At 39.2% G+C, this 26586-nt stretch overlaps 1 protein-coding gene across 2 annotated transcripts in view; it reads left to right on the forward strand.

The window, feature by feature from the left end:
* The window catches only part of usp24 (ubiquitin specific peptidase 24), a 187091-nt gene extending 164841 nt beyond the window's left edge, over positions 1–22250 (forward strand). For both annotated transcript variants that reach the window (XM_072574455.1, XM_072574456.1), the window contains exons 61-67: positions 1206–1271; positions 1897–1963; positions 10272–10350; positions 10952–11027; positions 11466–11552; positions 13073–13183; positions 15310–22250. In XM_072574455.1, the coding sequence (XP_072430556.1) occupies positions 1206–1271; positions 1897–1963; positions 10272–10350; positions 10952–11027; positions 11466–11552; positions 13073–13183; positions 15310–15372 (549 nt within the window). In that variant the 3' untranslated portion in view covers positions 15373–22250. The remainder of the gene's footprint in view (positions 1–1205; positions 1272–1896; positions 1964–10271; positions 10351–10951; positions 11028–11465; positions 11553–13072; positions 13184–15309) is intronic.
* Positions 22251–26586: the final 4336 nt, after the last annotated feature.

Below are 26586 nucleotides of genomic sequence, written 5' to 3' on the forward strand. Positions count from 1 at the left end.
TTTAAATCATGTAACCTAACAGCAAAAAGTTCTCTACATTGGAACAGAATATACATGGTGGCTTCCCTTGCAATAAACAAGTGGCAATAGCAATACTCAAGTGGCAGGGTTGTGAAATAATGTATTAGTTAATTACGAGTAAGCATCATAGTTTCTTTAGTGATGTTTGTTTTGGGGTAAATATTTGTCAGGGCACCATGAAAAATCCCTTGTTGCTATTCAGTAATACTATGGGATATTTTACAATCCAAAAGGGGCCAGACATAGCTCTATTTAACCTTCATGTTACACTCCTTCAGCACTGCATGAAGTATTATGAGTTTATCTCTGCAGTAGGACTTAATCCCATGTGTTCCTAATTTAGGCAGACTGCTACCACTGGGTAATGAGTTAAGCCTGAGTAGCTACCCACATGATTCTGCCTAATTGTATGCAGCTTTGTGTTGTGGATTCCTATCTATTCTATATTATTAGAAGAAGGTTTATTGGATTGATACTTGACATGAGCAGGTTGTGATATGAGGAAAGGTTGGACCAACTGAACCAGCTAGTGAAAAATTGATTGAAGTATACAAGATGCCGAGATGTCTTGACAAGGTGGATGTGGAAAGGTTATTTGAGCTAGTCCACAACTAGGGAGAACTTTAAAAGTTCAGCGTCACTCTTTAAGAGCATAAGTGAGGAAATCTTTTTTCTCTGATGTTTGTGAGACTTTAGAACTCTGCCTCAGAAGGCAGTAGAGGTGAAGTCATTGAATATTTATAAGGCAGAGAAGATGGATTCTTGTTAGAGAAGGGAATCAAAAATTATTGGGGTAGGTGAGAACAAATGTCTGATCAGCCATGACATTATTGAAAAGTGAAGCAGGCACAAGGGGCCAGGTGACCTTTTGTTCCAAATTTGTATATTCATGACAGAAATTTTCATGACTTTGACTGATTTAGGATAGGCAAACTTTCATCTTCAATGTTGGAGATTAAAGTACCATGTTCTCATTGTGACACAATTACTTACCTGTGTGTTAGAAATCAAATGGCCCAAACTTAAAAATCTAATTCTTGAGCAGATTGGTTATTCAGCTACTTCACTATGCTTATTAGGAGCCTATTATAACCCTTAAAAAGAAAAATCACTGGAGAATTGTCAGATTTCAGTCTCCTTTTACTTTTAAATCATGCCGATTATGCCAATTTCCTTTTTGACAGAGTCAGTTGGAGACAGCTCCACCTCATGAACTGAAGAACATTTTCCAGTTACTGCATGAAATTCTGGTAAGTGAGAGTATTCTAACCATTACCATTTCTCGAGTCAGTGCAAAGAAGTAAAAAATGAATAGGCCAGAGATGGAATGATTCATTGGTGTTAAAAGCGGTTGAGAGAATGCCAATGGTCAAAGTGGACTTCATGTTCCTTTTGTTTACTGATGATAAAGTTCGTTCTTTCTATGTTCCATCATTGGAACTCACTACACACCAAAAATATCAGAGTTTAAGTGCAGACAGATAGAGGAAAAGACTTGGCCCCCGAAACAGTCTCATAACTACCTTTAAGAAAGTGAAACCTTTGGTTAGTGTATACCTGTTATTTCAAAGTAGTACTGACAGGGTTTGGAGCAGGCTGTCTGGGAAGGAAGAAGTGGAACAATAGAAAGGAGCAAAAAACATTTCACAATAAATTAATTATTATTCTCAACACAAATTGTGGTTTTATATTTGTAATGTTTTGAATAACTAACAGCAGGCTGGCTTGTTGGCAGTACAGAAAATAAATTTTAACTTTCACGTAGCCAACTGGCAGATTGCACCAGGAGCTCACATAACCTGAGGCAAGGAGTCGATATGGTGAAAGTATTCATTGATAACATATTCTGTTTTTCTCCTTTCAACTTTTATCAAGGTCATTGAAGATCCATTGCAATCTCGTCGCCTGAAGTTTGCCTTTGAATCAGAAAAAGGACTGCTAGGTACAACGTTCGTACTTGTCTTCATTTCCCTCACCCTGATCAATCTTTGTGCTAAATGTTACTTCCCATGGGTGTCATTTTGTAACACTGATAATTCTCTAGTGCCTTTGTTATTGGCTTATTCCCCATATACATCATAGAAACCAGGAAAATAGGTGCAGGAGTATCCCATTCCTGCTTTCTATCCATACTCCCCGATCCCTTTAGCTGCAAGGGCCACATCCAGCTCCCTAACAAACTATCTAACAAACTGGCCCCCAACAGCTTTCTGTGGTAACCATCTGTGTCTCTATCAGCAATGTCAACTTTCATTTGTATAGCACTTTTAACCAAGAAGTACATCTCAAGGTCTTCATAGAGCTGTAATTGGACAATAGCAGACTTTGATCTAAGTCAACAAGCTAGATTTTAAGGTGGTTCTTACATAACAAAAGGAATCTGGAGAAGTGCATGAAGTTTGGAAAGGAATTTTGGAGCCTGCAGCCATTAGGTAAAAGCACCGCCTCCAGTGATTTGTCAGATGGAAGGATGGATGATTAAAAAGGCCAGATTGTATTTCATTTCATTGGGTAGGAGACCTTTAAGCTGCACCAGGTCTCAGAGATCTGGAGGGTCAAGGCTATAAAGTCTTGTAAGCATAAAATCAGTATTTTAAATTAGGCCTTTAATGGAGTATAGATAGCTGTGCTTGGGATGAGCTGATGTTTACCAAAGGTGGTTTAGCAGCCGAGAGCATTGGTATTGCCATGTATGAAAGTAACAATGGCATGGATAAAGGGTACAACAACAGTTGAACCAAGGCCAGCTTAATGAAATGTGGAGTTGCATAAAGACACAAGAAACTTTGGGGTCAGAAACTCAATTTGAATTGTGCAACCAAATGAATTCATCCTGAGACGATTGCTGATCAGGGAAATGGAGTAATTATCAAATTTAAAAATTTTATGACAGAAATTAAAACGCTACTTTCAGCCTTTCCTATGTTTAGCAGCAGGAAAATCTTTGTCAATCAATACTAGACATTAGACTAGCAGTTCCCACCATACAGATGCAAGGTTGATAAAAATCAATGTCAAGGTTGATTGAAGAGCAGCATGTAAATGATGAAAATAGGAAGGGTTATTGAGAGTAATCCAGAAGTAACAAGCTGAGCAGAAAAGCCATTGCTGGAGAGCTTGTTGCTGCCCATAGTTAAGGAGGACTTGAAAACAAACAAGGGCATTTCAGCCCAGCAGGACAATTGCAGGATGGTGTTGTCAAAAGCTGGAGGAGGTATGACACAACATAGTCACAAACACGCAGGATGTCAAGTGTAACTTTTGACTAGGCCTGTTTCAGTGCAAACCATACAGTAAAATTGTTTCAGTGTTGTGCCACATACAGTAAGCATTGCCAGAATTGTCAAGCAATAGTGACAAAAGTCAAACCCAAAGTTTACTGGTGCATTTTTTTAAATCGCCCTATTGGAAGGCTATTGTTTTACCTCTGGCCTTTTCTTGAGGTAGCTTTAGCCAGTTGTACTTCTGCAATTCCAACTAAGATCACCTGTCTTTTTTTAAATATATTTTTATTTTAAAAGATGATTTTTGTTTTCTTTTGACAATTACAACAAATACAAAACCAAACAATTCAAACTAATATTAAAAAACAAACCTGCTAATTACATAAATAAATAGTAACTAATAACTGAGCTAATAAAGATAAGTCTCATCAGTAATATTGATGATGATATCCATAACACTGCTCGGCAAAACAAAGCAATAACCCTCGATCATCGAGTGCAAACGTTTGTACCCATTCATATGTTCGTAATTCCTTCCCTCCGGGTTCATTACGTAGAATTGCCATGGCTATGTAAAGTCTCTTATTAGTATAGGGGGCAAATCTGTACCCAGATAGTCCAAAAAAGGCCGCCACGTCTTATAGAAATTTTCAGTTTTATGGTGCACCATACTCGTAAGAAAGTCCAAGGGGATGTGCTCCATGACTAGCTAATGCCTGCCCGCCAACCCCGGGGGATTTTCCAACACCCAACCTGACAGAATTTTCTTTCTGCCACAATAAGTGAGGATACTGAAAAGCCTTTTTTTTGTGTGTATCTAATGAAAGTGAATTAACAAAGCCAGGCAGAAGACATACCGGGTCCCCCTCCACCTCTGTCTCCAAGGCCTTCTCTATTTCGCCTACCCACAGCACTCCAGTATGCCCGCAGTCTGTGGCAGGACCGAAGGCAATGAATAAGTGTGCCATGCTCACTTTACATTTAGGACACATTGGAGATGCTCCCACTTTAAATTTAGGGAATTGGTCTGGGGCCAGATGGACTCTATGGAGAATCTTCAATTGCAAGGCGTGGGTCCTGTTGCAAATTGAGATTCTTCTTGCATTTTCCCAGATATTCTCCCAGATTTCAGAAGAGATCTCAACGTCCAACTCCCTCTCCCAGACCTTACACAGCCGTTCGGTCTTGTCCAAGGGGCCCCCTTCCAGTAGATGATTAGCGTTGTTAACAGATAATGTATCCTCAGCACTCAATGCCCTCTTCTCCATGTTGGACCTATAAGGATCAGTTAGAAGTGTTGTCTCTTTTTGTGTGAAGTTCCTAATTTGAAAGAAACAAAAGAGATCCCTACTGGGCAATTCATACTTCCAAATCAACTGGTCAAAGGGCATCAATGTGTCCCCTTCAAATAAATCATCCAGGCAAGACATGACCCTAGCTGCCCATAGTTTAAACCCAGAGTCCATGATCCCTGGCTAAAAGTCTGGCGTACCAACTATGAGTGTCAAAAATGAGATGTTTTGGTAATGTTGCCCTCACCCTGACAAATTCCCCCCAAGCCTTGACAGTATTGATGACTAGTGGGCTAGAGCAATATTCCTTAACTGTTCTCGTTTTGTCTAAGACAACAGGCTAATATGTGGGCATCTCGCCTGAGATGCTTCGATGTCCAACCAAAGTGAGTGAGGGTTCCCCCGTGCCCAGTCATTCCCGTAAGATTGCAACGAGCTTAACCCCCTGATAGTTTTTGATCTCAGGGAGGCCCACTGCTCCCAATCTGTAAGGTAACTGTAATTTAGCCAATTCAATTAGGGGCCGCTCGCAATACCAAATAAAAGAACTAAACCAGCCGCACAGTCTTCGAAATGTTTGCTTAGTAAAATGCAGAGGAAGCATTCGCGTAGGATACAATAGGCGGGGTAAAATGTTTATTTTAACGAGCGCTATTCGACCTAACCAAGAGATTGGAAGCACCTCCCATCTACAAAGGCCCTGCTTGATTCTATCAAATAAATTGGCAAAACTGGCTTTAAGTAGCTGATCAAAAATGGGGATAATAAATATAAAGTGTGACCACCTAAAAGGGAACCGAGATCCGCCATCAGGATCAGGCACTCTCAGAAGACCTGGGTGAGGCATGGCCTCTGAAGAGGCATGACCACTCTCAGAGGCATGGCCTCTGAACTTTACAAAATTGATCTTATAACCCGAGAGGCCACCAAATAGGTTGATGCATTGTATCGGGTGTGGCACGAAGACGATTGGGTTTGATAAGAAGACAGGAATGTCATCTGCATACAGTGCGATCTTATGTGACTTTGTCCCACTTCTGGAGTGGTTCTATTGGGATCCCTACGTATTGCCTCCGCCAGCTGTTCGATCACCAGTGTGAAAAGTAATAGTGACAAGGGGCAACCCTGTCGACTACCCCTACAAATATTAAAATTGCTTGACTGTACACCATTAGTGAGGACTGCGGCAAGAGGATCACTATGCAAAACCTCCACCCACCTGATGAAGGTCTCTCCCAGGCCAAACCGCTTCAGAGTATGAGAAAGATATGGTCACTTGACCCTGTCAAAAGCCTTTTCTGCATCTAAGATGATCACCAATCCCTACACTGATTGCTGTTGACATACTCGGATGAAGGGCTTTTGCCTGAAAGGTTGATTTTACTGCTCCTCGGAGGCTGCCTGAACTGCTGTGCTCTTCCAGCACCACTAATCCAGAATACTTGGATCATGTTAAGTAATTTTAATTAGATTCCCTATAGTGTGGAAACAGGCCCTTCGGCCCAACCAGTTCACACCGACCCTCCGAAGAGTATCCCACACAGACCCACTTCCCTCTGACTAATGCTATGGGCAATTTAGCATGGCCAGTTCACCTGACCTGTACATCTTTGGACTGTGGGAGGAAACCGGAGCACCCGGAGGAAGCCCACACAGACACTGGGAGAATATGCAAACAGACAGTCGCCTGAGGCTGGAATCGAATCTGGGATCCTGGTGCTGCGAGGCAGCAGTGCTAACCACTGTGCCACCGTGCCACCCCTCCTGACATTACCCGTTGATCTGCGACCTTTTATGAACCCCATCTGGTCCTCCTCAGTGATGGAGGGCAGTACAGTTTCTAGCCTTGATGCCAGATAGGATTTTGAAGTCGACATTCAGGAGTGATTTTTGATTTGGAGATGCCAGTGTTGGACTGGGGTGTACAAAGTTAAAAATCACACAACACCAGGTTATAATCCAACAGGTTTAATTGGAAGCACACTAGCTTTCGGACTACCACCTGATAAAGAAGCGGCGCTCCGAAAGCTAGTGTGCTTCCAATTAAACCTGTTGGACTATAACTTGATGTTGTGTGATTTTTAACTTTGACATTCAAGAGTGAAATGGGTCTGTAGGAAGCACAGTCCTCCGGGGCCTTCCCTTTTGTTAAGAATGGGAGAGATATTCGCTTCTCTTAGAGATGGTGGGAGGAGGCCACGACTATGTGGGTCATTCAGTATACTGAGCATGGCCCTGACAATATACATGGCCCAGCATGTTCTTAGAAGTCTGCTTCTCTGGTAAGATTTTTAAAACATTCACCATTAAACTGTCACATTCTGAAAACCGAAAAATTCTGAAAGCAGCTGGTCCCGAGCATTTCAGATAAAGGATCTTCTATCTGTACATGATGTCACCGAGACCAGGTGTGCTGCAGGGGTCAGAGAAAGATCAATCCTGGTAAGGCATTTATGTGGATTCGAAAAGAATGTGAAGTCCCTGCCAGTAGGGTGAAGCTGCCTCCAAACATCTTCCAACCCCAATTCAGCACACAAATCTCTGAATTGTTGAGATCGCAAAGAAGGTATCGGCGGGCCTTTGGGCAATCACTACCATAGGGTCGATGATACAATTGGAAACCCCTCCTACGATAATGTGTTGAGATGCAAGGTTAACCAGTCTACCAAGTGCGTCTGTCAAGAATTTAAGGGAGTGGACTGGGGGACAATAAACATTTAAGTTCCCTTATTCTTTACCATGTATCAAAGTTTTAAGGATTACAAATCTCCCGTGGGTGTCTTTAATTGCATTCTAACAACTTAACTGGGAGATTCTTTCGAACTAAAACGGCTACCCCTATACTCCTCATATTGAAAGATTAAAAATAAACCTGGTCATAGCCATTCTATTGCAGCTTCAAATGCTCTGCATCATCCAAGTGTGTTTCTTGTAATAAGGCAACATCCTTTTAAGGCTGGAAAATACCTTCTTCCTCTTGACAGGTGAATGACTCCTCTTAATATTCCAGGTGCACCACTTAAACACATCCATAAACATTACCTTCTATAGCACCATTTAGACTCCAGAGAGGAAGAACCCGATGTACATATCGCTGCACTTTAATGTAAAAGAATCTACACAATCCAAAAACTACACAGTCTAAAATATCTACAGCCAACAACTCGACAAAATTTACAAAAACGATGTACAGCAAAAACAGATAAACAAAAAAATCATCAAAGGCACTGATTTGAGGAATTTACCTCCCCATTCAAAGGGGGTCCCTACACATCCTACGACCCTACTAACCATCTCAACCACCTTCTCAACTCTTACCAGCTAGGGTCTCGCCACGTACACCGACCACCCAGTAGAGAAAAAAACAAACACCTAAAAGCAAGGTTAGTACTGTAAACAAGTAAACAAAAAATAAATATGTCACCCATCCCTTAACATAACTTAGAGATTATAGATAAATATTCTATCCATCCTGGACATCATTTCACGCAACTTATTACTAGAAAAGAGACTACACCAAATCCTTTTTAAAGAAGAGCAAACCTGAACAACTCTGTCCACTATGCATATTCGGCTTTTCGACTTAAGTCAACGTGTCCACAAAGTTCTTCGCTTTCTCTGGCGCGTCAAACAAATGTATGGATCCATTATGATTGATCCGAATCACTGCTGGATATCTTAAAGAATACTGGATCCCAACGCTCTCAATCTCCTCTTGACGCCATCATAGGACTTCCTTTTCCAGACCACTGGGAAGTCTTGAAAAAAACATGACCCTGGCGGTGCCACATACCAACACCCTCTAATCCCTCCCCTGGACTCTAGAGGCTTCCATGACCTTCTGCTAGTCTTTGTAATCAAGAAACCTCACCAGGACAGGGCGTGGGCGCTGATCCGCATCTCACTTTTGTGCCACAATCAGTGGGCTCTTTCAATTGTTATCCTTCCCTTTTCAACCTCCAAACCAAGGGACTCTGGGAACCACTTTTTGAAGATCTCGACCAGCTGCTCACCTTCCATCCCCTCTGGTATGCCAACAACGCTCAGGTTCTTTCTTCTGCCCCTGTTTTCGAGATTGTCTACCAGATCCAACAGACCATGGACGTGTGGCTCTAAGGTTCTAGGGAGGCAGATCCAGGAAAAAATTGAAGAGAAGCTGGCTCCTGTATCTGCTATGCTGCAAGACATGTGAAAAAGGACCAATGAGCTCGAGCACCTGGCTGTAGGGGTAGAGGCAGAGACTGATTCCTCCAAGAGCCAGATTGAAGCCCTGGAAACACACGATTTGGCCAGCTCCTCAACCAGACTCAGGTGAGTAAGTAAGCCTGCTGTTTCAGAGGGCTGGGTCATGGCCCTGGCCCTGGATGAGCTTCCTCCTTTCTTCAGCTGCAAGGGCAAAGGTAAGTAGTTTTGTTCAGGTTTCTAGCTCCTTTACTGTGTTTTTACTCTCAGTAAAGTATGTGGAAGGGGTTCTGGCTCTGTCAGGTCGAAATTGCAGCACGGAGCAAACGCGATCCTAACAGGGCACTGCCATCTTGGATCCTCCCAAGATCATCTATCATTATATATGCCATAGATTGAACCTCAGCCTTCCAATTTTAAAGACTCTGGACTGTGTTTACCCATTAAGCCTTAAGTAGTTAAATTGTTGAATATTTTTCAACAGCTGAATTGTATGTTATTTGACCCCCCCATTCTTGTTCTGTATGCGTGTACTTGTGTATTGTTATGAACCCAGCTGATGGCAACACTGAAATCCAATCTTTGGAGGAAACTTGGCTTCATAGATCATTAATTTTTGCAATTGATTACCATGAAGGTTAATCCTGTAATGTATTCATAAAAGGCTGCAGATATTATTTAGCAATAGCATAAGTTTATTACACAAAAAGAAAAAATAATCAAAACTATGCATGATATATATGCATAATATGTAAATATGTATGAAAGTCAGAAAGATCTTAACACAAAAAGCAAAGCAAAGTTCCTATCTATTCCCCAACATTATACTTTTGGAAATCCTAAATTCCAGAGTAAGTCTACTCCTATCTCAATTCTTCTTTGCTTAACTGCCTTCTCCCAGTTCCTTTCTTTAGAACATGGAGGCAGTTTTGCAATGCTTTTCCCAGTCCCCTCACATGATCCTTTCAAAAAATCTGATTTCCCAAGCTGTTTTCAATTTTGGTAGCATGAGGATTTTTATCTAAGCTTTCCTGACTGAGAAATTCCACAAATCTTAAACACTTTGGTTCCCCTGAACTAAAAACTTGATTCATCTGCTAGGAGAAACCATTCTAGCTTCTGATTCCTCAGATCTGAAACCTTGAATGTTCTGAAGTCAAAATAAAACAAATAATTCCCTAGTCTCTTGAAAGATGAGCAGTATAAACATTCTATCCATTAACACTCCAGGGGTTCTCTCAGGCATTTGACTGTAGTCACTTGTTTTGTTGGAATTGATGCACATAAGTCACTGTTCTAAACCACTTCCTGACCAGGTTTTTAAAAAACACCTTCAGAGAACTGACACACATCCATCTGCCTCTATTTTTAAATCCAAATCCCAAAATATATGATATATATGATGTATAATATCCAACTTTTGCTATAGAATGGTATCCTCTGTTGTATACAAAGCTAGTGGATGGCTTGGATTAACTGCACCAACTGGTATTTTGTTGACAATCTGTAACCATAGATCTAAATTGAAATTATGAATGTTCTCTTTCCACAGCCCTGATGCATCAGAGTAACAATGTTGACAGCAGCCGCTGCTACCAGTGCATCAAATTCTTAGTCCTATTAGCTCAGAAGTAAGTACTCAAACTTAACACTTAAAATTGATATTTGGAAATATGAGCATAGATTTTGCTGGTTATTTGTGGATGATTTGTAAACTTTAAAGTTGAATAATGACTAAAGGTGATTCGCTGTGGAGAGGAACAAAGAACTTGTAAAAGGCCTGAGAGGTAATCCACAGACTACTCATAAAAAACTGTAGAAAAATACATAGAGAGGCAAAGATTAGGGAATAACGAGGAATATTGCTGAGACAGCTGAACGCTCTGATTATTTGAAGTGTAAGTGGATATTATACAAGAGGCTGCTATGCACTCAGAGGAAATATATATTTGGATCAAATCTGAGTCTTCAACATTAGACTATATCAAAGTGTTAATAAGTGCAAAAGTGTTTGATTCAACTGTACTTATCACTTAGTTTGAAAAACAAAACTTCAACACTAACTTACACAAGTCAAGTTTAGACTTCAATCTCAGAAGTCACCATGATATCTTGTTTGCCTATCAAGATGTTTTAAAAATCCTCCCCCTCCCCCTCCTCCTCCTCCTTCTACTTCCTTTCCTTCCTCAAAAATGAACCAAAAGTCATAAGTGTTAATTTCCCTTTCAACAGATGTGCAGCTGCTAAGGATTATTTTCGGGAACATCCTCACCACTGGAGTTGGGCTGTGCAGTGGTTACAAAAGAAGGTGAGGACTGACAATGATATGTTTACCCCTTTTGAAACCAGTTGCAATCTACCAGTGATTTAATACCAGAATGAAGCAAATAACTATGCAAGCAGTTTGCATACTATTTAACTATGCAAAAGTAGCATTGATTCTGTAGTTTTTCAAAATATAATACATCTGGAAAAATATGATTTATAACATCAAAGCATAGCAGGAATCATGCTGTTTTCAAAGCCCAGAGTTTCAGCGAGATCAACAAGTCACCTCATGCTTCAAAGCTGTTTGTTGACTTAAAATCTGCTAAGTTTGTGAGTGGGTTCCATGTGGAAGCACCTGTAAAATATTGCAGCAATTCTTAAATATCAGTCATCTCTGGAACCAGTATTGTTCTCTGAGACTATTGCAGCTTGAGTTTTATAATGAAACTGCTAATATCTTTTTTCGTCCTTTGTTTAGATGTCTGAACATTACTGGGCTCCACAGAGCAACATATCAAATGAAACTTCAACAGCAAAGACATTTCAGCGCACAATTTCAGCACAGGTATTTCAACTTCTTCACTTCTTATAGCAGCAATTAGGATCTGCAAAGAAACCATAGATCAGTCCCAAGTAGAAATTTTGGAAAGACAAATAGTGTTGCTGTGGCAAAAATGCTGTGAATAACCTCAATTTTTCCCCTTGGCTTTTGACAGGAGAAATGTTTTGGGTGTGTTGAAGAGGAAATATGACAAAAACAACTTGTTAAAATTGCTTAAGTGATCGGAAATTGGTTGTGACACTCTCCTCTCAGAAGGAAGGAAATACTAGCAGTTAATTAATGTCTGTCAGGACCTAGGGATTATATAAACTATTTCACAGTCAAGTAATGTTTTTTTTTTGAAGATGTGTTGCCAAATTCAAAGGTCAGTTATAGTCATAGAGATGTACAGCATGGAAACAGACTGTTCAGTCAACTCAAGAATGCCAACACGTTATCCTGAATTAATCTAGTCCCATTGTCCAGCATTTGGCACATATTCCTCTAGACCCCTCCTATTCATATACCCATCCAGATGCTTTTTGAATGTTGTAATTGTACCAGCTTCCACACTTCCTCTGGCAACACATTCCATACATGCATCATCCTCTGCATGTAAAAGTTGTATCTTAGGTCCCTTTTATATTTTTTCTCTGTCTCCTACCCTCTAATTTTGACTTCCCAACGGTGGGATAAAGACCGTGGTTATTCACCCTATGATTTTATAAATCTCCATAAGGTCACCCCTCGGGCTCTGATGATCTAGGGAAAATGGTCTCAGCCTATTTAGCCTCTCCCTATAGCTCAAACTCTCCAACCCTAGCAATATCCTTGTAAATCTTGTATGCACCCATTCAAGTTTAACATCTTTCCAAAATCAAACATAGTATTCCAAAAGCGGCGTAACCAATGTTCACTATAGCTGCAAGATGACATCACAACTCAATGCACTGGCAATATTGGTAAGTATATCAAATGCCTTCTTCACTACCTTGTCTACCTGAGACTCCACTTTCAAGGAACTATGAACCTGCACCCCAAGGTCTCTTTATGGCAGTCTTCCCCAGAATCCTACCAGTAAGTGTATAAACCCTTCCTTGATTTGCCTTACCAAAATGCAACACGTCACATTTATTTAAATTAAACTCCATCTGCCACTTAGTGAAGGAACTAAAAGATGGCATCTGACAATGTAGCACTCTGTCAGTGTCAAAGTTCTAGAGACCATTTGAAACTTGGAACTGTCTGGCTCATTAAGTGTAAAACATCCAGATCAAAGTGATAATTCTGATATATACAATACTAATTTTTCTCTACTGCTTTGAAAAGTTGAGGTTATTATCAATTTGAGGAGATAGATGGATAATATGGTCAATACAAATTCTGCTGCATAGCATACCTGCTGCTGTGTTTTATTGTTTACTTTGTATTTCTCAACATTAGCATTCAGTCTTGACCAAAACAAGACTTCAAGGCAGTGTGGAAAGTCTCCACTTAAATGCCACAAGACAACCAACCCAATGATTTGTCATACTTTGTTGCAGGATACGTTAGCCTATGCTACAGCCCTTCTGAATGAGAAGGAGCAATCTGGGAGTAGTAATGGATCAGATGGCAGCCCTGCTACAGAGAATGGAGATAGAACTCTCCGGCAGGTAAGGAAGAATCCTTTACTAAGTGGTGTGGATGTTAGCAATTTAGTAGATAACCAAGTCTGCAAAATTGGTCAGTCAATTTGGCATAATAGAATAGAGGAAACAAAAGGACTGAAAACTAACATTTCATTGTTCCAAATATTTTTAATTTAAAAAAAAACTATTCCATAAATCTTCATTTTTGAAGACATCCTGAACCAATTTTTAGAATTGCCAATATCACACATTTATATTGCAGCAACCTGTGATGTGTATAAATCAAGTAAAAATCTGTATGAAATAGAATGGCCGCTGTTTTCTTCAGGCTACATTTTTAATGTAAGCTGATGAGGTGCATTGATACTCAGCTTATCCCTCCAGGGTATAGATGGGCACTGCATGGTATCGTGATGAGTAAGGTATGTTCACTGTGTGTTCACAATCTAAAGGGAGACTTGCAGCAGCAGGTTCACAAAGTAGAACTATTCAAAATTACTGTTTTTGTGTAATAAAATTGTATTTAGGTATGGATGATGAAACAGTTTTATTAATTTCTCCTAACTGTAAAATAACCTTAATGCAAATAGAATTCTGACATTACATGAAGAAACCCTATAGAGGACAAAACTTCAATGTAAGGACTGTTCTGCATAGAGTAAGAATGATCGTAATGCTTCACAGTGCTGTCAGCCTGCCCTCCTTCTTTCAGATGCTGGCTAATTTGCAGTGCACTCCTACTTTTCGTTTCTTCTCAATTATAATAGTTTGCACTGGAGCTGATCTTTGAGAAGCTGGCATTTGATAGCCAGATTTTCTCAAGAACAATGTTTTGATTTTTGAAGGCTGCCTTTCCATTCTCACTTGTTAGGTAATGCCGTCACTGAGCAACAGTGCCGCCTTATATTTGTGTTGACAGAAATAGGGTATTTGGACTCTCATATGCAGAAATAGAATAATTCATCAATATCCTTATTATCAATCCTCTTTTAAACACAAAGGCACGACATGTAAGAAAAGCATTAATTTCTTAAACATCATAGTATTTAAATTGTTACAAGGTAACATGAAAAGTTAATAGATTTTTTCAAAATAACTGCCACTTGTTTCCACACACACAAGCAGCCATATACATATACGTAACTTCCACAGACTGGTGAGATCACAGGAAATGTGTACCCTTTGCACATAAAGTTGGAATAGTTTAGTACGGCAGTTACACCTGCATTTACTGTATCCCAGATCGCAATCACCCATTTAAATTTATTAACTTCATTACAGTAGAGTCCATTACGCATTTTCCAAATAACAATTTATGCAGCCATAGCTTGAAATTGCACAATCATTTGCAAGGAATTCATTTCCTTAGCAAAATGGAGTTTTCTTGGACCCCAAAAAGCAGAGTACTACTCCTTTGACCAGTTTAAAGCAGTTCCCTTTCTTTTATTGCCTCATTCTTCCTGCTCGCACCTCTTGCAACCTTGATTCCCTTTCCCAGTCCACCTGAAACTGACTTATCCTACCAAAACCAACATGTCCTCCCATCTCTGCCTGACCTTTGTTGACACTCCCACCCAGGACCCAGCAGACAGAATCCCCAGATCCAGCAAAAGGCCCCTCTAGACATCGATAAAAGACCACAGTGCATTCCGGCTAATTGTGATTCTCTGCACCGCGCCCCCCCCCCCCCCCCCCCCAACTCTCATCCCACCAACTCCTAGACCTCTCCTCACTTTGCCAGCTCCTTGTTTCTTCCTGTCAGCTCCAACCCACCTCCAATCTTATCTTGTACTAACAAGCACTCCCACCATCCGCAGCAACCACAGGACCGGAGTGGCAAAGTGGTTTCTCACCCTTCCGTTCTGTTTGTCGGGGTGACTTTTCTCCTGTTGGTTGCTCTAATGAGTGGATATTCCCGAGTGGTTTGGGAACTTTTAGGGGAAGAAATGCCTGCTGCTGCAGCTGTTTTCCACCAACCCACCTGTGCTTTGAGCAATCGTGGCCAGCACTTAAAAGGTTAATCTTCTCAGTTGTGAAGCAGCATATTGTCTAGCTTCTCTATCCGTCCTTGCTTCTGTTGTATATTACAAGCTGTCTTTAAAGGTAATTATTTGTTCCACTAACACTTTCCTTTGTTTCTTCATTCTAAGGGCTCTGAGTCTCCCATGATGCTTGGTGATTCTAAAAGTGACCTTGATGAAATGGACCCATAAGAGATGACTGGAACATCTATGGGGATAGTAAATAATCTTTGCTTGGTGTCAGTTCAGTGAAGAACTGGGCACCATGCCAGATGGCTTTAGGCAACAGTCGATTTAGGGAAGATGTACGTACATCCAGGTTGCAAACAGCAAGCCTTTGATAGCTGTTATGGAGCCAATTTTGCTGCCAGTTCAAGCTCAAGACAATGCAAGTCTCTCCCTGTTCTTTGAAGATTTTGTATGGAAAAGGATAACTCGTGGTTGTGCTTGTGAATGTACAAAAAACAAATTTTATCTAATGCTTTCAGTAGTAACTACGGAGGATTTGATTTAAGGTTTTAGTACAGTCTTGAGGAGAGGAGAGCTTGTTGATTTGTGTATAATAGTTCCCAGAGTTCAGATTTTTCAGAGTAACAAAATACTCTGTTATTACGTTATATAGATTTAATTTTATTTGTATAATAGAACACCCAGTAAGTCTGTTCACTTGGTTGCAGCAATTGTGTCTTGGAATATTTAGCTGGTCCCACTGTTTTGCAAAGAGGAGTTTAGGTTTACAAGAATGTACTGACAGTGCATACTGACAGTTTAGCAGCAGTCTGATACTTTATTAAATATTAAATGAATACTTTAATAAAGGCAACTTTTTTTCTTTTAGAATCCATATGACTGGCAGCCATTTTCCAATGAGGTTAATGTTGTGAATGTATATTTTGTGTGAGGAACTTAAAGTCCAACCTTTGGTCATTTCCTACAGACAGATTGAATTTTAGTTGGTGATATTTCACTATCCAAACTGATGTTATAAAATTGCAAAACTAGTCTGATCACTTCAAAAATATGTATCCGTTTTTGGTTTTTAATGAGCTATAATTTGTTTTACAATCACTCTTCACTCCTGTGTAACATCACTAGCATACGTAATGGGCAAGTGTGTAATATTTATTTAGCTGAGGTTTACCTACACGAATTAATTAAGTTGTCACTTGTAGCTTCTGAGGTTATCCTAACAGGCTTGTTTTCGAAAACAAATGATTGGTTGAAGATACAAGGCAGCACAAAAGTGAAATAGTTCATTTTTTAAAAATACCTTTTTGTTTTTGAGGATTGACTACCTTGACAAAATTTATATTTATCCATCTCCCATTTGAAATAATATCTCAGCAAAGCAGGTAACTAACCTATTTGGAACAATTCTTGTAACATTGCAAAACCATCCAATAAAAGCTGTGTATAATGACCTAGCTAAGGGTTTCAAACTAGCCTTTGAAAGATTATTAGCCTTACCTTGAACATTCTTATGGTAATGCTGGTAAGTTGAGCACATGCTGTGGAGAATTACTGGCACAGACGCATGGGTGGCCGTTCTGAAGTATAAAGCACTGGTACTTCAAGCTTCCCACAATATAGCAAATATTATTTATTGGAATTATTTTTGCCTTGACAAGTTGCCAGTATGGTGGATGTTGATTTCCAGAATATCCCATGTCATATGCGCAGTGACATCCTATTAAAGGTTATTAATTGTAGTCTATTGATTTAAAGCTTTAAGCAATTGCTATCAACTATTACTAGACCTATTGTAATCAGTTACATCATTGATATTGCATACTTGTCCAATACATAGGTGTCTGTATGTGATGGTACAGCAATATTGTGGGTGTTGGTTATGAACTTGGGAGTGGGAGAAATACAACAGTATTTCAATATATCAATACAACAGATCATCACTTGTGTGTCTTTGATATAATTATTTCAGTGGAGATTTGATATAAATTCACTAATTAACAAAGCAAATTAATTGAAACTTTGTTTGATATGGGCTAATGATAAACTACATTGGGGAATGTTCAATTTTGTGGAAAGTTATTGCTTTCTTCCTTGACATCTAATTGGTTGTCAATACCCATTTAATCCAAATATTTTTAATCTGTATTGATCATGTATTGACCCAGAAAGGTTTGACTAAGAGGTTCTCAGCCTTTTTTTTTCTAACCCAGGGAAGAATAGTGTCGCTTAAGTTAGTAACCCCAGTGGAGATAGAGTTAACGTATTGGTGGACAATACCCTGGATCTGCTATTTGAATAATTCATAATCTTTGGTAAAAAGAAATGCCAAAGTGAATTATCGTCTTACTCTTAAATGTACATTAATTTCCAGTCCCAATCACTTTGGAGCCAGATAACCAAAGTAATCCTTAAAACATGATAATCACTTTAAGAATAAAAGGATTCAGAAACTAAGAGAGCAGTGCATTTGCGGTATTTTGAAAACTTTGAAGTAATTGTAATCCACAAAAGCATCCCGTTATTAAAATTTGGATTAAATATGTAGAACAATCATACCTTTCCATCTTTTAAAGTCTATTCAGAATTATTGTCACCTGCAAATAAAGAGGATAATTATCAATCTTCCACAAAATCATTTTAAATATAGTACTTTTTTGGTGATACCCCTAAAACGTTTTTGCACCCCAACAACTTCTTTCTGTTAATCTTGTCACACCTCACATCAGTTCCACCTAGAAGAGTAAATTACCACCACCCAGGCTGCAAATCTACCTTGAAAAGGTAGATTTTCAAGTTTCTACCTTGAAAATATTGCATGTAAATTTCTGTGTAAAAGCAACTACATTTTTAATTCTAAATATTGTAATATCTGATTGTTTCAATCAAAGTATAGAAGGAGAAAACTGCATTTGAAATGCTTCATTGTTCGACCCTAGGATGGTGCCGTTCACTAGTATAGACTCATTAATATGACTTGCCTCCAAACAAAATTGAAATTAGGGTTGTGAATTTAGCTGCTGTACTCGATCCAGGAATGAGCATCAAGTCTGGGGTTACTACTTGAGCATTGTTCTTTTTATTATTAGAACATTTACCTGTACAGTGCTTTAATCTTTTCACTGGCCTGTGACAATGTACAAGAGGTCATGTAGTATAATGCTGTTTTCTGATTAGGTTTTAAAGATGTTTGTATAATGTTTAAAAATGAACTTTTTTAAGTTGTTTGTTTTGTTAATGTATGTTCAATAGCTGTTTTTAATCAAAATGGTCACATGTTAAATTTTGGTCTGCTGTTGGCTAACTTCCGCTGTATTCAAATTCATTTATCATTATGACCAGCCTACAATTAACTTGAATGCCCAACCAATGTGAACCATGATGTTAATTGCTAACAATGAAGAAGGTCGCAGTGTAAACCTAAGAAGAATTGCATCAACCTGGAGGCAGCTTATTCTGACCTACATTTAGGTTATGCCGGTGAAAGGGGCAAGAGCACATTTTTGTTTTTCCAGTGTCATTGGAACTTTTGGAAATCTCAATACTTATCTGTGCATTGACTGCAGCATCACTTCCCATTGCTGAATTGTACACTGATTATTCAATCTGCCAAAATGCTGCCACAGAATAATCAGTTAGGAAGACATAAAGTACCTCCTGGGAATCACTGGAAATCAATGAGATTGCTTGGGCTGAATTGTGCAATTGGAATGATTATGTGCTGAGTGAGATTCACACGAGTCACAATTGCTGTCAGCGTCCCAGTCACTTTTTCAGCCTCTACTTTGTGCCAATTTATGATTTTTTTGGGACGTGGATGCAAGAGATTTTTATTTGTCATTCGGGGTGTTTTTTTTTGCCAATATTTCAATGAATAAGCCTTGATCCTCTGCCTTACTGTACAATATCCCAAGAGTGACACACTGGGGGCTGAGCTTTTGTCAAATCATGGTGTCTGCTCTGGACCAGAAAACCAAAGGCACAGATGGCCACAAGTGCCTTTTTATTACTTTTTTTCTGGATCTTAAAATGAAGCCTTGGCACAACAAAACTACCAGGTAGCGACAGTGGGATTGGTTAGATTCTAGCCATGGCTCCCTTTGTAAACATCCCAGAAAGCCTGTTACAACTGTGCAGTGGCATTAATTGGAAATCTTCAACATCTGCTCTAATAATCCTTATGCTGAAGGGAAGAAATATTGAAAGTTACATGCTCATTCATGCTAACAAATAAAGAATATGTTGCAGTACCTACTTCAAATGAGTAAATTAGTGGCAATGTGGTAATTTGATCATTTATCATTAAAGTGGGCAAAATGGGTGACAACAAAAATTAGTTACAAGTTACTCATGTTCTCATGTCCATTTGATTTTAGTTGTTTTATGCCTACCAGATGTGAAAGATATTACTTGTGGAAAACAATTTGTCCATTTTTTTTTTGGTGTCCAGTATCATTGTTAGTTACATTTATGGGCCAGATGCAAAGTTAAGATTCCTCTGTGGCCCAAACTATACGCCTTATTCCAGTCTCCGAATAGCAGCAGTATGACCTTTCCATTTCAAGTCTTTCAGCAATTCTGCAAGGCAAACTGACTGTCACAATAGGCCAGCTTTAGAGATTGTTTTGACTAAAACATTTGCAGCCAACGGGAAGAGAATATTTTTTAACCTCCTGCTTTGTGGTTGAATTTGAATCTAGTTTACAGAATTGACCAGTCTGCTAACCTGTTCCACTGCTTATGGTGTTTTTGGTTGCTGCTCCTTACTTTGGCTTTAGTTTTATTTTAACCTTACAGGTAGGTTCCAACAGCATCACTTTTTTTTTTAAACTCTCCCTTGTAATTCTGTTTTGCCCCTTGTCATGTAATTGTGTCCTGGAACAGAACCAAGTTACCAGACTTCTTATTAATCGAGGCAGCTAAACAGAAGTAAGCAAGGGAACCAAAAAATTTTCCCATCTCTGGGAGAAGGGATATCTGAGTTCTTACTGCATTTCCTCTGTTCCATCTCTGTATCACATCAAAGTCTGAGAGGTTATGTTTGAGCCAATGTGCTAAAATGGACTACAATTGTAATAACTTTACATAAATGTAATCTGACTCTAATAATTTGACCACTGTAGGTCAAACTCTTTAAAATTTTCCAGCACTGATCTGACATTCTTCTCACTCTCGTGCCCTTCCTTACCCCCAAACATTAGTTAACATTTCCACTAACAGAGTCTTGAATTAGGAGGCATAGCTCTCTATATAAACTGATGTATGTTGACCACATTGTCAATTTAAATTTAACCCATTTTAATGTTTTCTTTTCACTTTTATGAATTGATTGACCCAGTGATCAATGCATTTTTTTAATATGTAGCCAAAATAATTTTGCTATTACTGCTTGGACTAAACTGATGTATAAGTTGAACACAATCAACCTAGTAAAAAAACTAACTTCTTATTCCCCCACTCACAACCCGCCTCCCTTAGTTCCTAACACACGCTTTACACTCTTCAAATGTACACTTGTTCCAGTTCTAAGCATTTATTATTTACAGCTTGGACATCTCCAAAAGTTCTGCCTACCATTAGATGAGCAGGGGGGATTAGAATTTTATCCACTTGTGAGCACTAGCGCTGGAGCCATTGCTCCAAGGTGAGCTGTTTTGACTGGAGACGGTTTGTAAGTGGAGATGTTAATGTCTCATCCAATTCCTAGCTGAGATCAAAAATGGAATGGATCAGCAAAAGCTATTATTTAATTAACAGACCTTAGAGGAGATAAACCCATTTCTAGGCAATATGCAAATTACCTTAACAAATGAAAAATTTTAGCTGTATGGTCATCATAAACAAATTACCTATTTCTGTTGCCACTTCTCTCAATGGCTGCAGATGGTTGCCTTATGGGAACAGAAAGGTCAGAAGGAGAGGGTTGGAATGAGGTTTTTGATCTTGAAGTGAGGTAACAAGGTCTTTAATATAACTCTGCGAAGGTAAAGACTTAGCTGCTTTCATAAACAAGTTAAATGCTCCCCTTATGCATTAACAACTCCCATAGAATTTGGATTTCTGTTATAAGCCAGTATAGCTATTCTGCAATTCATTGAGGATGACTTGGAGAGAATTTAATTGCAGTTATCTTTAACCCTTTGAGTACTGGACTTGTATACCAATGTGGACAAATAAAACTGCTTAGGAATTTACGCATCATGCATGGACAGTGTTATATTTTGTACCCTAACCAGTCACTCATCTTTTCTCCTCTACCCCCATAACTCCACCTTCCAAAGGCCACACAATTGTATGCCTTTCTAATCTGTTTCCAGTATCAATGACTTCACTGTACTCTTTATGCTCTAGGGTAATAAAACAATCTTCTTTCAGACTAACGTTAATGCTGTCACACTTGTCCTTTCGTTTCAGCATGTGAATATGATACCATGTATGTAATATAGAGTAGCACTTGAGAAATGGATGGAACCATTGAGTTTTTCTAAAATTTTTAAGTAAAATTGTTGATCTTATGTTGATGTTTTGAATATGATTTATGGCTATTTTGGCATAAACCACTGATTGCAGTTCTGATGTCTCTTAACTCAAAGCAAGTGGATTCCCAAACAGCAGTCACCATCCTAGCTGTCCTTTATTATAATGTGGTTGTCTCCAGGTTGGATAAAAGATGGACAAAATTGAGACTTTGTAATATATAGAAGGGCTATGCAAAGTGCATTGAAGTTTTCAGATCCTATGCAGTCTTGATTAGCAGTACTTAGTGAATCTGTGAATTTATTGGATGCCTGAGTATAATACTCCTTTGAGAAGATTTCCTCTAGTTTTGATTTAATCATTTAAAAATTTTTCAAATTTGTAAATGCATTGAATAACTCCTGACACTAATGTACTTTTTAAACATTTGTAACCATCTGAATTATTTGATTTGTGTGCAATAAGTATATTGTAGTCTCTTGTTAAAGGGGCGAACTGTTTTCCTCCGACAATTATGATTAAGAGGTGCACACTATCCAGTGCCATTGGTCTTCCTGGTGCTGTTTGGGACAAAACATTATTTTGTTAAACCCACCCCACCCCCCCCCCCCCCAAAAAAAAAGAAAGATTCCATTGTTATAGAGAAAACAGGTGTGCCATTTAAAATACTTTTGTTTTCAACCTCACTTGAGAAAGTGTTTCCAAATTCTGTGTTAAAATGTTTTGTTTGAACATGATGTACAGTGGTTCGATATTTTACCTTCAGAATATTTCATGGAGAGAAAACAAATAGCAGTTTTTGTGAAGATCCTCTGATTTATTTTAAAGGAGTCATGTAATCAGTGTGCATTTCATCATGGCTGTCTCTCTTTAATAACCTGATTCTGTGGAAAATGCATTGGTGTTCTGCAGGTGTTAACTGTTCTTTAAAGAAAACCGAGTGCAATATCCCCGTAGACTCTGAAATTGGCAGAAAGGAGGAAAAGGATAAAATCCAGTCTTTCTGATCATTAGATTGCATGTTTGACTAGTATCTAATGAATTATGGGTGTTGGTCTATAAGAAGACTCTTAAAGGCACACAGTTATTTGTGGATGATTAACCCATGTGTTTTGTGGGGAGAGAAATTGAATTTGTTCTTTAACTCAAGAGGCAAAAAAAGTGCAACAAGCAAGGCTATGTTTTTCATTCCTGAATCAATACAAATAATGGTGCATTGTCCATATGTGTTGGCAGTTGAGTTCTGTATTGCCCAGGGAATGTTTGTAAGCTGTAATGTCAATCTTCCTTTTTAAAAAAAACACAGTATGAAAAGTATCTTAATAAAACTTAATGATTTTAAAAAAACTAAAGTGCCACCTAATCTGTTGATTTAAATGTGCAATATTTCAAGCAACCATGCCTATTATGCTATGTAACCAAGAAGTACAAAACCTCATAAAACAAAGAGCCCTGAAATTAAGAGTGTGCACTTTTTCATCCCAGCTAAGCATCAAATTGGATTCTGTAAATGTGGTTAGTGCCAACTTTAAGCAAACTAGATTATTTATCAATTGTATCACGAGAAAAGACAATCTTGGATAACTCTTGGCAAAACACTTGCAGATTGCTTCTCTAAAGTATTTTTCTTATTTGTACATTATCAAAGGTTGGGATACCTGGTTGGCATGGATGAGTTGGACTGAAGGGTCTGTTTCCGTGCTGTACATCTCTATGACTCTATCAAGGCTAACAGGCCTTTGTAATTCTCCCGCTGCTAATTCTGGAGCATAGAGTGAAATTTCCAACATCTACTCTATCTGCAAGGCAACAGTGTTCCTTGAATGTTTTTCAAGCACTATTATTTAAATATAATCTGCAGGCCTTAAACACCTTATTAGACAGCAGGGTATTCCACTTGGGAGCGTTACTAAGTTGCTGTCACTTCATACAATTCTACTTTTTCCAAAATATTACCAATCATTGGAAGGTGTCTAAAGTAAAGTGACAGAATCATTTTCTGCTTTTCTAACTTCCACAAACATGTCAGGTTTTTTTTTAAACATGTATATTTGTTTAGGAAATAGGATAATGGCACAGCCAGCATTTGTTGTCTTTGAGAGAGTGATGACGAGCTAACTTCTTGCACTACTGCAATATGTGGAAGTACATCAATAGAAATGTACAAGAGGGAGTTTATAATTCATTTATGGGGCGTGGGCATCGCTGCCTCAGCCAGCATTTCTTGTCCATTCCTATTTTCCCTCAAGAATGTGGTAATGAGCTTCTTTCTTGAACTGCTGTAGTTCATAAAGCGTAGGTACACTGACAGTGCTGCGAATGAGTTCCAAGCTGGAATATCACCCCCAATCCCATGCATTTCAATTTGTTTACTAGCTATTTGTGTGGGTCTTTATTAAAAGACTTCAGAAAATCCAAATATACCACATTCACCAGTTCAAACTCTGACTCTGCTCATAAGATACTGAAACAAATTCCACCGGGTTTGTCAGTCATGATGTCCTCTTTGTGAATCGATGTTGACGTCCAAACAGACACCAGATTTTAAATATCCAGTAATCGCTTCCTTTACAATGGATTCCAGAGTTTCCCTGCTACTGACATCAGACGCGTAGGTCTGTAGTTCCCTGTTTTTTGTTAAAGTGTGGTCAAAAGAGCCTTAGTGAATTACTGGAGTGTATGTTGTGCGTGGCACACATTGCTGCCACTGTGTTCATAGTGAAGGAAATGGTAGATGTAGTGCCAGTCAAGTGGACTGCTTTGTTCTGGATGGTGTTGAGCTATTTAAGTGCTGTTGGGGCTGCAAGTGGAGGGTATTCCATTGCTTTTTTGACATCTGCCTTGTAAGGCACAAGATTTAAGGTAACAGGAGCTGATTTACTCACCTCAAAATTCCTAGCTTCTGCCCTATTTTTGTAGCCACAAAATTTACATGGCCAGTCCAGTTCAATCTCTAGTTGATAGTAATCCTCAGGATGGTTTTCATATTCAGTTGTGGAACATAAGCGTCACTGGCTGGGCCAAAATTTATTGCCTGTCCAGTGCTTCCGTTGAGAAAGTAGAACCGAGTGCTTTCTTGAACCACTGCAGTCCACCTGGGTTAGCTTGACCCACAATGCCTTTAGGGAGGGAATTAACTCACAGTCTGACTGCCCAAAGCCTGCCCACCATCTGCAGTCACGAATGTGATGGAACACTCCCCATTTGCCTCTATGACTGCAGCTTCAAGAAAACACAAAAAGCTCAACATCATCCAAGACAAAGTGGTCCAACTGATTTGCATTAATTCGCCTAAGGGCAACGTGTGCTATGTATATGGTACACTGCTCACCAAGGCACCCGTGAAACACTCAACAGCTACCAGCAAGAAGAACAAAGGAACAAACACTTGAAAATACTGCCACCTGTAAGTTACCTTCCAAGTCATACCATCCTGATTTAGAGACATACAATATAGAAACAGAGCCTTTGGTCCAACTCTTTCATGCCAACTAGTAATCCCAATATGACCTAGTCCCACTTGCCAGCATTTGATCCCTATCCCTTTAAACCTCTCCTATTCATACACCCATCCAGATGCCTTTTAAATGTTGTAATTGTAACAGCCTCTACCACTTCGTCTGGCAGCTCATTCCATATACACACCGTCTTCTGCATGAAAGATTTACCCCTCCGGTCCGTTTTAAATCTTTTTCCTCTCCCGTTAAACCTACGCCATCTTGTTTTGGACTCCTCCACCCTAAGAAAAAGACCTGGGCTATTCATTCCATCCACACCCACAATTTTATAAACCTCTACAACATCACCCCTCTGTCTCTGACCCTCCAGGGAAAAACGCCCCAGCCTATTCAGCCTCTCCCTATAACTCAAAACCTCCAATCCCAGCACTATCCTTGTAAATGTTTTCTGCACTCTTTCAAGTTTAACGACATCCTCCTTTATAGAAGGGCAGCCAGAGGTGAATGCAATATTCCAAAAATGACCCATATCGCTGCAACATGACGTCTCAACTTCTACACTCAATGCTCTGACCAATGAAAGTAAAAATGCCAAATGTTTTCTTCACTAATCTGTCTACCTGTGACTCTTTTCAAGGAATTATGCACCTGCAACCAGAGGTCTTTTTGTTCGGCAGTACTCCCCAGGGCCCTACCATTAACTGCATAAGTCCTGCCCTTGTATGCCTGACCAAAATGCAACACCTCCACGTTTGTCTAAATTAAACACGATCTGCCACTCATTTCATTCTTCTAAACTCCAGAGAATGTAGGCCTAAACTGCTCGATCTCTCTTCATAAGACAACCTCTTCACCTCTGGAGTCAATCCTTACTCACTTCTGGAAAACTGTAAATTCAATTAGCAATAGGCAGCATGGCTTTGTCCAGGAAAGGTCATGTCTCTCAAACTTTTTTTACATTGGATGAGATTTTATTGTCACATGTACCTGAGTAAAGAGTACAGTGAAAAGTGTACAGAGTTGCCATTCTCCGTGACATCTTAGAGTACAATAATTAGGATTAAAAACAAGACCTGAAATTAGAGACAGAAACAAAAGGAAAAGAAAATGTCCCGATCACCCTTGCCACCATGAATCTTGAACTGGACTCACCAAAGCCGCCTATGTTGGACCTACTAATGCCACAGTGCCAACCCCACCGCAACTGCCATTTGGAAGTGATAAAGCTGATTGATGAGGGCAGGATGGTAGATGTTGTCTTTATGGACATTAGCAAAGCCTTTGACAAGATCCCTAATGGCAGGCTAATACAAAAGGTGAAGTGATATTGTATCTGCAGTGAGCTAGTAAGATGGATACAGAACTGACTTCATCACAGAAAATGTGGTATCTGCAATGAAAGAGTATTTTTTCTGACTAGAGATCTGTGACCAAGGTGCTGGGGGACCCCTATTCGTAATATATATGAATGATTTGAGGGAGAATGATTAGTAAGTCTGCAGAT

Source organism: Chiloscyllium punctatum, chromosome 7, assembly GCF_047496795.1.
Source record: "Chiloscyllium punctatum isolate Juve2018m chromosome 7, sChiPun1.3, whole genome shotgun sequence".
NCBI classification, from domain to species: Eukaryota; Metazoa; Chordata; class Chondrichthyes; order Orectolobiformes; family Hemiscylliidae; genus Chiloscyllium; species Chiloscyllium punctatum.